Here is a 12,473-nt window from a genome sequence, read left to right as displayed (position 1 = left end):
TGGGCGTCTTATCAAAATGAAGCTACTCACGGAAAATTAGCTTGATAGTAATCAAGTGACAAAATAGGCCCCGGATCCTGTACTATACCGCTTATTTAGTAAAAAAACTTTTATTTTAATATTACAAACAGACATTCCTATTTTATTTTATGTATATATGGTACAAGTACACTACCGTGTATCCGTCATAGCTCCATGAACCAAATTTCATGAAGCAGGTCTGTTCATCGAAGGGAAAGTACTCGACGTCGATCTCACAAAAGGACTTATAAATGGCAGGCGGCTTCCAAACAACTTTTCCGTCATGGTGAAGGATAGCTTTAGTCATTATAGTCACTTCATAGTTGCCGTCCGCACTGAAACAATATATCAGATTATTACATACAAAAAAACTATAAACAATAGCAACAAAAAAATATGTAAACTCAATCCCAATTATAAAACATAATATTTTGAATATAGAACTATTTTACATTTAGAGCTGAGATGGCCCAGTGGTTAGAACGCGTGCATTTTAACCGATGATTGCGGGTTCAAGCCCAGGCAAGCACCACGATTTATATGTGCTTAATTATGTTTATAATTCATCTCATGCTCGGTGTGTGTGAAACCTGCATGTGTCTAATTTCATCGAAATTCTGCCAAGTGCGCATTCCACCAACCCACATTGGAATAGCGTGGTCCAAACCTTCTCCTTAGTGGGAGAGGTGGCCTCAGCCCAGCAGTGGGAAATTTACAGGCTGTTACTGTACTGTTCTGTACTTACATGTAAATGAAAATAAATCGGAAGCCTGTTTTCTTATCTATCTTTACTCGAATTATCTTTATTTAGTTGAAATTTAGTTTGTCAATTCTAACTTCATCCACAATGGACAATTAATTTCTAAGAACATAGTGTATCTAAACTAAAATACATTCATAATCCTTTGACTACAAACATTATCATATTAAGCAAATACCTTTATTTAATTTATGAGACTAGAGCCATAACAAAACATTAATTTACATCACACCGTTTGTTGATGTAATCTACTAGCCCTTTTGTACTATTAACAATAGTGCTAGCACTATGCGATCTGCTGCGTAATTATCAATTAAAATAGTATCCATTGCTGTTTATTCGAGGGATAAATGTTTTGTTAAATACTGATGTTCGCCAATGGAAATCGATTAGGGGACAGGTTGTGGGTGGATCGTTCTCCGTCCACAACCGCAAATAGCTTGCTGAGCTGGTGAGAACATGGTTCAAAGTGATACATTGGTATTATATATTGTCTCTACTAAGCTTCGAGTCAACGTAAGATAAATTAGATGTTATAGAACCTGCTGCTTTCTCTGTAAATTACTTGTGCTTAGAAAAAATAAAACGCCGGCAGAATGTTTGAACAAAAACATGCTTATTTAAGGAGACTTTATTCATTTTCAGTATAAATAACTAAAGAAAATTTAATTAAAAAATATATAACTACTAGCATTATTTATCTCCCTCTTATTGTTAGGAAAGCTAGCTGTACACATTTTTCGAAGATAAACAAAATAAATCTGTTGTATCGAAACTAAATTATAACCTTGTAAAATTGAAATCCCAAGAGACAACACGACGCAAAAATAACGTTCGAGATCACAAATCAGTTTAAGTTAAAATTAAGCCGTCAATTTCGTTACAAGAAAACACTTCATTCAAAGACTTGACTGACTTAAGCAAATTTTGTTGTCGCCGTCTCTAAAAGCGTTGTCACAGCCAAGTTTCACATCCGTGAAAATTGTCTCATAAAATATGGTTCGCGTTGTCTTCCATTATGCTAACGTGGTGCCATTAAAAATAAAGTTTACACCGAATATTCGCGAGAGCTTTTAGGGTAGTCACAGGTGCATTAAACAGTAACCTCTATCCGCTTAAATTTAAAAATATGACCTTCATGTCTCTTTATAACGCCTATTCGCCTTGATGTACTCTAAAAACTAATCTAAATTTCAATGTCCTGACTTTTATTAGTATAGTTTGACTATTCATTCCAAAAATCAAATTAAAAGAGTTTTGTTTCGAAGTGAAAAATAATGCCAATATTGCGAAATACATGTCTGTTACTGCTAATCTTGCATAAATAATCAATAAATATTTTTAAGATAAATGAAGATCTTTTGCTTACGTAAACATTGTTCAGAATAACATGTATGTATTATAAATAATTAAAGTGGGCACATTTGTGTACCATAAATAAATGTCAAAGGATTTTTTTATGGTTTGAGGCGAAGGCCTATTAAGTATACGGAAGGGGGCTGCAAAGAAGATGGTAATAAAGTTTCGCCGAAAGAATATATGGTAAAATTTATTTGATTCCAGCTCACATGGCAAATGTATTGCTTATTGATATTTCGAAAAGATAAGTCACGGACGGTTGGCGGATGACGAATGAAGGCCTCTGTGCGAGGAATATTTTATGAGGCAAGAGAAGCATCAGTCAAGTATGTCAGCATATTTATTGGTGAATATTTTGGGGGTGATCATTTACTGATCGACATTTTTAATCGAAAATTTTATTGATGGCTTAATAAATAGAATAAGTGGATCTTTACCAAATTTGGTGGCGAGAAATCAGATGAATTTTTAGTGCTTATTTTGTAGCAATTTTGTGCTTTGCCATGAAGGTAATAATCGTGGGGAAACTTGCATTTATCAGAAATTCATCAGCATGATAGTAAAGGGATTTATTTATCCTTAAGAGGACAGGAGGCCTAAAATAAAAGTAAGATAATAATTTAGTTGTATCCAAAATTTTATACTTATAGTAAAGTGGTTTTTTTTTTTTGTGAGTGACTAAAAGACTGTATAGAAGAACTATTTTATGTGTATTTATCTCACGGGTAGCGTTGTTGGAGCCTCAAACATTATGCATAAAGGATGTCCACTTACACATGATCGGGCATAAACCTGTGAGCACTTGAGCAAACATGCTTGTTTCACAGCAAAGCAAGCTGTTCCCAGTTTCCTATAAGCATTATCGGAATTGCAATAGCGGTATTATGGATTGCATCTTCGCTGTTTATTCAGTTGTTTGTAAACAACAATGATAATATCTGTTTTGATAATAACATGTGTATAATGGAAATGTTCAAGATAATCGTATTATAACAAAACTATGATTATTTGTCACAGCGTAACTCGTGGATATTTAAAATTACTAGCTGTGTTTCCAATGCAGTTCACTAATCTTTTTTTATTTTTAAAACTTTTGACAATCGTATATGTCTTAAAAATATAGAGTGGAATCATAAATGTACAAGAAATTATACCTTTTTTAGATGTCTTAAGATAAGAATTGTTTTGCTGTCTCTCAATTATTGAGGGTCACTTAAAGTATGGCTTTATTCCTATAGCATTAATCATTGAAAATGTCCTAATGAACTTATATTGCAAATCAGAAAGTAAAAATATTATGACGAAGGAGCGAAATCTTTCAACCAAGCAGCAACACTAACTTAAGTCCTTAATGGTACTGAATAGAAGGTTTTATATAGTTGTTATTACCTTTTACAATTCTGCCTTCAAAGATCTACAAGCTCTTGACTACTAATTCTTCCTTTAGTTTCTTCGCAATTACAATTGAAAGAAGCGTTCTCGTTTGATGCGATTTAGTCAGTGTTTATCCTACCGTGTTTAATGCTACCTTGATGCTATTTAGATTAAAGCCTGCACTTATCGTGCCTTCCGCCTGGCCAACTTCAGGCACATTCTCCACTCTGCCGTTTAACTAACCACATTTGAATTTGAACTCTATTTTAAGAGGCATAAGCACGTCGATACTGTGAGTGGTTCCGTTAGGTGGCGTTAATGCATAGAAATGCGGTGAGCTGCCAGTGATAATGGGTGACGCCGGGAATATATGGGATTTAAAAATGGCTTTAAAGTTAGTGAGATGGCCCCAATCGAATTAGGGGCTTGAGGCTCCGCCAAAATCGATTGCTATTTTTGCTACATTCAGTATGTAGCGTGAAGCTTGATATACGTATTAAGGACGTAATTGAATCCGTGATACAATTAGTGCTTAAATTGTATTTATGGATTTAAATTTCACTGACTAACCCTTGGTAACTATTTTATTCCATGCAATAAAATTCGAGACATCCTAGCTCACTGAATACAAATCGTCATTAGAAATCGTAGGTTTGGAATTCAAAAACACCTCGAAATTTTTAATATGTAATTGAATTAAGTTCAATTTTAATGTATTTCGTGAATAATAGTGAAACAACAAAAGGGATATAACAATATTTGTTAAAGTATATTCAGTCACATATTTTTTCACCGACAACTGAAGTGGCATGGTGAATTAAGATCCAAGCCTTCTGCGCAGGAGAACAGGAGCATTATAACGCATAAGTCACATTTTTGTAAATTTGGCGAGTTGCTCAAGTAATTAATAACAGCTTGAGACTAATTCTATTATATTTGTAAGCTATAATGAATTAAAAGATGTGTAGTAAAATATAACTTTTTATTAATAAAAGAAAGAAAATTCATTAATAGAATCTGCCTAACATGGGGTTCGTAATAAATAGCCTCTGTTTTTAATAATTAAAATATTAACCAATAAATAACGATAGAACTGACACGAGGATAATTCGCTGTTAAGCAGAATGAAAGGGAGGAAGACGTCCAGTTTTTGTCGCAGTTTGGATACTTCGATAAACTTGTCGAGTCATCGTGATAATGCAAAATAATGGTAGTCACCCAAGGAAATAAGGAGATAAGGGGACCGCCAAATAAAATCACATTTTATAGACGAAGTTTGCGTTCATTGAAAGAAATTGGACTAGTAAAACTTGGGACAGCGGGACGCAGGTTTCTAGCAAACTTTCTTAAATTGATTTCATCGTAAACAGTCCTCGAGTTAAACTAATGTTTGGGTTACTTTATAAGAATTTAAGCTCTTTGATGTTTTTTTTTTAAATAAAAAACGCAATAGATTAAATACAGAGAAAAGTGAACACTAGAAATATCCGGAATGGATACAGTATTACAAAATATCTTCTTAAAATTTTTATTCAGACAATATATGGGGTAACGTCTATGGTGAAAGAAGAAGTTGTTTTAGTTGTGATTGATAAGTAAAGTAAGTCTTCACTGCATATACATTGATGGTGAGAGAAATATTTACCATTCGTTACTAGTGCGCTACTAATCTTGGGAATGAAAAAGTTTTGTCCTTTGAACCCGTAATTACGTTTTCTCACCCTTCTAATCGGGACATATCCATACTGATATCCATTGTGATGCTTAGGGAGAGTAAGTGATGAGTGGGTGGTTCCTACCCAGACAGGCTTGCACAAAGCCCTTCTAAGAGCATTTAATGAATTTGATTAACAGAGTTTCCTTTTAACGGTATTATACTTTCGATCGAATGATCATTTTTCTTTTTCTTCCTATAAGGATTCTTTAAATTGTATTAGACAATATAGCTTCCTGTTTCTGCCTGTGTCTCCGCTAACTTCTTCTTAACCAATAAATTTTTGATACAATTTCCAAAAATAGCAATAGGGCTACATCAAAAATATTTGTATGATATTTATAAATATTTAGTAACAAATGGCAGGACGATAAGGGTGCTTTTTTTCCATTAACGTACACTTTTGTTCCTAACTCTGGTTAAAAGTCACAATGATATAAAAACTATAAAGAAGAAAATTGTAGCTCTTTTAAGGCCTATAAAAAAGTTCGCTATCACGAGTCTAGGTTATTCGCGAAGCCATTGTCTCCATTCATTACTAATCATTTTATAGATCGTTGTGTTAATTAATTTATAACCGAAATTGAATTGATGATTTGACTTGTGAAATTTTAAAATGGCACCAATTTTAATTACTCAGAATATTTGAAGTTGCTTTTTTTTTGTTCAAGTTCTATCCTTATTATTAATTACACCTATGTCAAGCCGGGGTGATTCACTAGTGTACTTATAAAGAATCAATACATACTTATTATACAACACGATGTCAGGTAGCCATATGTGTTCAGAAGGCACGTGCAGAGTTTCAACGCCGCCATAATCGTCGGGGTTCCATTTTAGCTTGTAATCGTTCCATTCCTGTTATAAAAAACAAATAATTTCATTTATTACAGTTTTATAAAGCAAAAACTAAAGAAATAAAAAAAAAATATACTGTATGGAGCGCAATTGTTTTTTTGCCCCATATTTTAATATAGTTTTAGAAGAAATAAATTGCTTTAAGCCTAATAAGAAACGGCAAATTGGATTCTTTTTCAAAATCTAAGAATAATAATAGTCGTAGACACTAGAAAAAAGGTGATTCAAGAATGTTGTTGATTTTAAAGGATTCAATTATACTTAAGATATTTCGAGTCATAAAGTATTTCTTCATCATTCATTTAATCCGGAAGTTCCATTCTATCTATTACAAAAGCATTTAAGCCCGAAAGTCCTCAGGCCACATTCGTATATTCTTGAAAGTGTTCTTAAAAGAGTTTTCGCTTGGGCCCAAATAAATCCGGTCTGTTGGCTTAGAGCCGTTAGCGTCGGAAATTGCGGGGCCTTATTAGATTCCGGCTTCAAGCGTCAATTGGGCTGGATGTAAGTGAAAATAGACTCGTCCATTTTTCACTTGTAACGGTATCAGATATGTAATGCCTTTTAATAGTTCATTATCATCACTTTTTTTTAAATCGTCCTTAAAATGTTAATCATCTACCAAAGTTACTACAATGTCTTGTTTGAGGATTTAATATATTTTTAATTTAGTAAGACACTATAAATTGTTTTAAACTATAAATTTTGTTATGTCAGCGAATGGACCATAGACTTTTAGAAGAAATTTAATGTAAGCACTTTATCAAGTAACTGTACGATGCGATGCGTACACATGGTTCGTATTCAAAAACAATTAATCCTACTTAATTAAAGTTACATAACGGCAGGATTGGCCCATTAATAAATAAAACGAATTTAGAATGAGGCTCCTTAAAACACAAGTGAATAGCTGCTTCATCACGAAACTCAATTATTATTTTGGCGAGCTTTGTATGTTAAATGAAATTACTGTTGGCAAAACTCAATTTAAATTTGACGATGTGGCCTCAATTCGAAAGCGTCTTTGTAAATAACCACGTATAGGTCGCGTAATGCTATATCTAATTGAATTACGCATTTGATGTGCGTTTTAGTATTGTAATTCTGGTATTACATATTGACTACGACGCAGAACGTGTTTCGGGAACTAGAAACAGGGCTTATACTATTTGTGTTTGATTACTCTGAATCGCGTAATTTCCTGGTGTTTAAATGTAAACATGTTTATATGTAATTAAAGGTGATAATTTGGGTATCAAGAAGTTAAAATTGTCTCGTGATTGTTATTTACTGCTATTAAAGTACTTTAAGTGTATTAATAAAAATCATGTGTTGATAAAATTTCATGATGATTGAGACTGGGTATCGCAGACCATTTTTAGCTTTGATGATTGTCTTCCTGGCCAACTTTAGCCACAGAAAAAAGCCAACTACGCAGGACATATTATAAGACAAACGTGCATTCTCTCACTCTTAAAATACTCTAAGACGATGTCACAAATGTAAATAATTCAGAAGCAAAGGCAGGTTTTACGCTGTCTCACGGGAGTTCTTGGCTTTCCAGGTTTCCAGCTGATATTGTGTAATTTGTTACCATAAAAACTCAATAATTGCTTTATGAGCCTGACCATTTTGAACCACGGGATCTGTCAGTAGACCAACGAGGTAGCAACTGCCGGAATATTTAATAAAAACAATAATTTATTATTATTATCAATCAGAAAATGATTCGAGAGTACAGAGTGATTCAAATATTTAATTAACAATATGTTATTAAACGACAAAAAGCAATTACAGCTTATGAAAATATTTCAATATTCACGTGTTCGAACCGCAAATATTTGAAATTTAATGGTACGAAGAGACAAAAACGCTGTAGGCGATAATTTGGGTGTTCTCTTCAATAGCTCCCTGACGATTTGACATCAGCTTCAAGTTGGAAAACCAAGATGTTTTTATATTCCACTTTTATTACCAAAGGCTTAAAGCATTTTGTTCATACCGATTTATTTTATTACTTTTGAAATCTGAAATTGTTCTTTCTAAGCAGCACGTACTGTATTGAAGTGAAGTTAATTTATCTTCATTGCACAATATCGTTAGCATTTAATAGTAATAAAGTTTTTAATTAGACGTGGCTCGATGTATAAGTTAGACTACTAAACAAAATAAATTATTAACTACTTTAAGAATATTAAATTTTACATTTTGCTCTTTAAATAAAAACAAACAATATTTTGTCGGGCCCTCACTTTAATTTAAAACGAAAAAAATGTAACAAACGCTATACTGAGATACTTTTTTAATTAGTAAAGGAAGGAATGGAAAAAAAATAAATATTCGCTCATGAAGGGCGGGCTAGCGAAATCCTTTTATAAAGCCGGAACATTAGCTCGAATAACGCAAAAAGTTGGACCAAGTGTTGTTACGCTGTTTACAGAAACAATTCAGACTATGAGAGACCAAGTAAAGAAATAACATCGGATACGAATAAAACGCCGAATATAATCAACAAAGCAAAAAACAAACGGGCAGTTATGAGCGCTCTTGGAAATAAAAATGTTAGAAAGTTTAACTTCAGTAACTTAAAAGAATTCGCAGCAAGAATGCGTTTTGCAGCTAAGCTTTGTTAGTTAATAAATTATTTTAAAACTAATTGTAAAACAGACTGACTTGGATGTTTTGCCATTCGGAAGTTATTACTGAACCAAAGGAGAATATTTATGCGGATTTACTTTTCTCCTTTAATATGACTATTAAATATATGTATGTTCGCAAAAACGCGCATCGAAACGTCTGAAACTTAGGCCACAAACTTGGTCATAAATATGGTCAAATGACCAGAAAAAACTAGGATTGTGTAGGGTGATATTTACATCTATATTATAAATGAGACATATTTTATTTGTTAACTTGTTTAAAAGAAGCTGACTTACCTTATGGTGATAATTTATTATTTCACAAGTACTACTGAATGCTATATTATGTTAACATACTTGTAACTATTATCGTCACTGACAATAAGTGAAAATAAATTCGTACATAGCTGTCAACATTTAGATAGTTTGATGCCTTCTTTCCCTACTCAATTAATAATTCAGATGTCATGATCACTTCACCATTAATGATAAAGTACAACAGAGCATTACATTTGTTTTTTTTTTCTTTAATTCTTGCATTCAATTTCAAAATGTATTGTTCCAAATGAATAAAAGGAATCTGTCCTTTGTTTTACTTTGGAGCTGCATATAAAGCAGTAGTTCATTGTAACACAATTAATAATTACTGTTTGTTTGAAAACCTTATATTGAATACAATTAATAATGAGAATCGCTTAAAATTAAGTTTTGTGATAAACGCTTTATTTGCCAAATGGACGATCTCTTCATCATATGTATTTGTAATGTTTACAAATAACATTATTATGAGCTGATTATTTTAATTATAATTGCAGTTAAAATTGAAACATAATATTACTTAAAATGCTATGACAGAACACAAAACATAAATGTCTTATATACAAGAATATATTAATGATTACGTTTTACATAAGCCCTTTTTTATATTCAACTACAAATAGTATTAAGTCGGTAGAAACTGAAGAGAATACGTCAAAAGACGCTGACAACTGAGATCATATAAAATTCATTATCGACACAACACTGTCCTACTTATAAGATGTTTCTTTCTAGTTCATATCATGTGAGGCTGAAGGTTCAAATTTTTCTTCCTTATCTCACAGATTCAAAAGATGATCTTCCATCTCTTTCTTCAGTATATTATGTAGGGAAGTTTGCTCCTCAGGCCCTTTCATATCATAAATCATCTGGGACTTAACTTGCAGTTAACACGTTTTTGAGTAACGACGTCTGCAGAACCGTTCGGATAGATAACTGTCACGGTACAGTAAGCAACGCTTGAAAAAAGCTGTCTTGACGATTTGTTTAGTTTTTACACAATATGAGTAGAAATAAAAAGTACTTCAAAGTGTCGATTTTCCTAATAAGAATACACAATATATATATATATATATATATATATATATATATATATATATGTTCCGGCAAAATAAACACGCCCCTTGCAATAAAATTAAATTCAATTTAAACCTTTTTTTTTTCTGAAAAATGCTGTCACTCATTTTAGTGACGTCATATTGATAAAAACAAGAGTTGTATGTATGGCACTCATTCAACTTTAAAAGCTATTAATATTTGGTGTTTTATGGAAAATAATGAATTACAATAGCTTACGTTGGTATGTAATGTATAAAATTTATAAACACTAGGAATAATAATCCCATAAATTCGTTTGTCAAGGTTTTTAGATTTGTTTTTACTTTATCAAAAATGTATCTATTTGAAAAGTTTCCTATACTTAGTAATCATAATAAACAATCACATTAAGCAATATTTTGTGTAATAAATAAATAAAGTTATTTCACAGATCCAATAGCAATAAACAGTAATAGAAATATTAATTAGGGTTGTGAATTGACCCAAAAACATCTATCTACTGATATACCATTTTAGATGTTATGTTGCTACATCCAAGATAAAGCTATATCCCATCGAAACTGTCAACGTATATTCCTCTCGTTCTAACTTAAGTAGTTCGCTAAGCATCTATCTCTGTCTGGACAAACTTTGCAAGACGAATATAAGTTGCCCTTATAATAATAAAAATGTTATGATCGTCGAAACCAAGTTTATGATTTATTTATTCGGCTCGTGTAGTTCGCGACTCTGCAGATTATATATATATTTCTCTATAGCGAAATGGTAATCCAATACATAAGGGTACTCAAAACGTAGAACAAAATAAAGTTTTCATCCCTTCAGAGGAAAACATGACGAAAATTATACGCAACTTGAACTAGGAACTAAAAGTACACTCCCGAAGAATTTTGTTTATCAACTTACTACTTCAGTTGCCCATAGTTATCGGTTCAGAATATTTATTTTGGAACATTTTATAACAATATTGTAATCAAATGTTTAAAAAAATTTAACAGTTTTTGGTAGTCTCAATTATATGTTTATATAGCGTGATATAAAATAATATTTTTCCATGAAGTATTTTCACACGCAATCCCAAGAAATTTATTTCAAAATACAAAGTCTATATCTGCGAACTATTTTAAAAATAAACAACAAAGTAAATGCCGTCAATATGAAACCGATCCTACACCGTGGAGTTCTTATAAGTGAAATACAGTCTGCAGTTGAGGTAAGTTTCAACACGGATAAATTGACAGTAACAGTTATATGCAATTCAGAATTCAACGAGGAGGATTTCTTTTGAACAAAGACAATAAAATCGCATAGGACATATTGACATTCTATTAGTCACGTTGAATCTTGACAAGCGATGAAAGAAAGGACCACATCTTCTTTCAACGTCAATTCCCGAATGTCTACTATCATTTGTTAGCTACGTGACTTGACATGGCCACTTCTATTCAGCGTGTTTGTAAAATTTTTATCCTACAATGGTTTCATTTTGTGAAAAGGGTTTGTAAATGTTGCACGTGTCAAGAATTGTTGATCGTAGAGGACACTAATGTTTTTCGCTATTCCAAAAAACTTCAAGGATTTCATAAAAGATACTGATATTTTTGGACTGTGTTATTTACCTATAGCTAGTAACTAGTTGTTTATACGAATTCTGTATAAACGTGTGTTTACACTTATGATCTTTTAAAGGTGATAAACGTTTTAACACTCGTGTAGGATGAGAAATATCAAAATATTTGTCGAGTTTAGAAGATAAAAATCAACGTATTCCCAAATGGCTACTATTATTTTAACCGACGTGACTTCGCCTGCGGACTTTATATTCTTAGATTTTTTTCAAATTATATAATATTCATTATCAAATGCCATAAAACGACATTTGTTTTAAATTCTTTTTATTTTTATTGATCTTAGGTTTAAGCTAATTGAAGTAATGTTAAAATAAATAAATATCAAAAAGGAATTGTTGTCCACTTACCTGTTCTACCCAAACGTTCGTTGTCATGATTTGATTCTTAAGATTCTGAAAAGAAGAAAAAACATGTTAGAGAATTATCATAAGGTATTAAAATAGACAATGTAATTAAGAAATATAAAACAATTACTTTGGCTAGTAATTTTTTTCGATATAATAAGTACACTCTGTGCTTTATGACAGATTATTAAAACTGCAAGAGCTAATTAAGAATTATATTTTTTGATCGTTTAACCCAAATAGCATTTGAATCATAACTCTTGTTGAAAATGTTGTGATTGATTTCTGTTAGATCAAGTATTCTCTATAGAGATTTGGTAAATGCACAAGACTCATTAAATTGCACAAGCAAACACTAAAGCATTTTGCGTTCGTTTACGAAATAGGAAAGAGTTC

General features: G+C 32.0%; 1 protein-coding gene across 1 annotated transcript in view; it reads right to left on the bottom strand.

Annotated features, from left to right (window-relative positions):
* The window catches only part of LOC124534594 (acetylcholine receptor subunit alpha-like 1), a 206,656-nt gene that overhangs the window by 18,488 nt on the left and 175,695 nt on the right, over window positions 1–12,473 (bottom strand). Inside the window, exons 3-5 of the mRNA XM_047110518.1 lie at window positions 12,081–12,125; window positions 5,977–6,086; window positions 176–356 (exon numbers count right to left, since the gene is read on the bottom strand). Of these exons, the coding sequence (XP_046966474.1) occupies window positions 176–356; window positions 5,977–6,086; window positions 12,081–12,125 (336 nt within the window). The remainder of the gene's footprint in view (window positions 1–175; window positions 357–5,976; window positions 6,087–12,080; window positions 12,126–12,473) is intronic.

Source organism: Vanessa cardui, chromosome 13, assembly GCF_905220365.1.
Source record: "Vanessa cardui chromosome 13, ilVanCard2.1, whole genome shotgun sequence".
Lineage (NCBI taxonomy): Eukaryota > Metazoa > Arthropoda > Insecta > Lepidoptera > Nymphalidae > Vanessa > Vanessa cardui.
The sequence above is the reverse complement of the archived record's forward strand: the minus strand, read 5'-3'. Positions and strand labels throughout refer to the sequence as shown.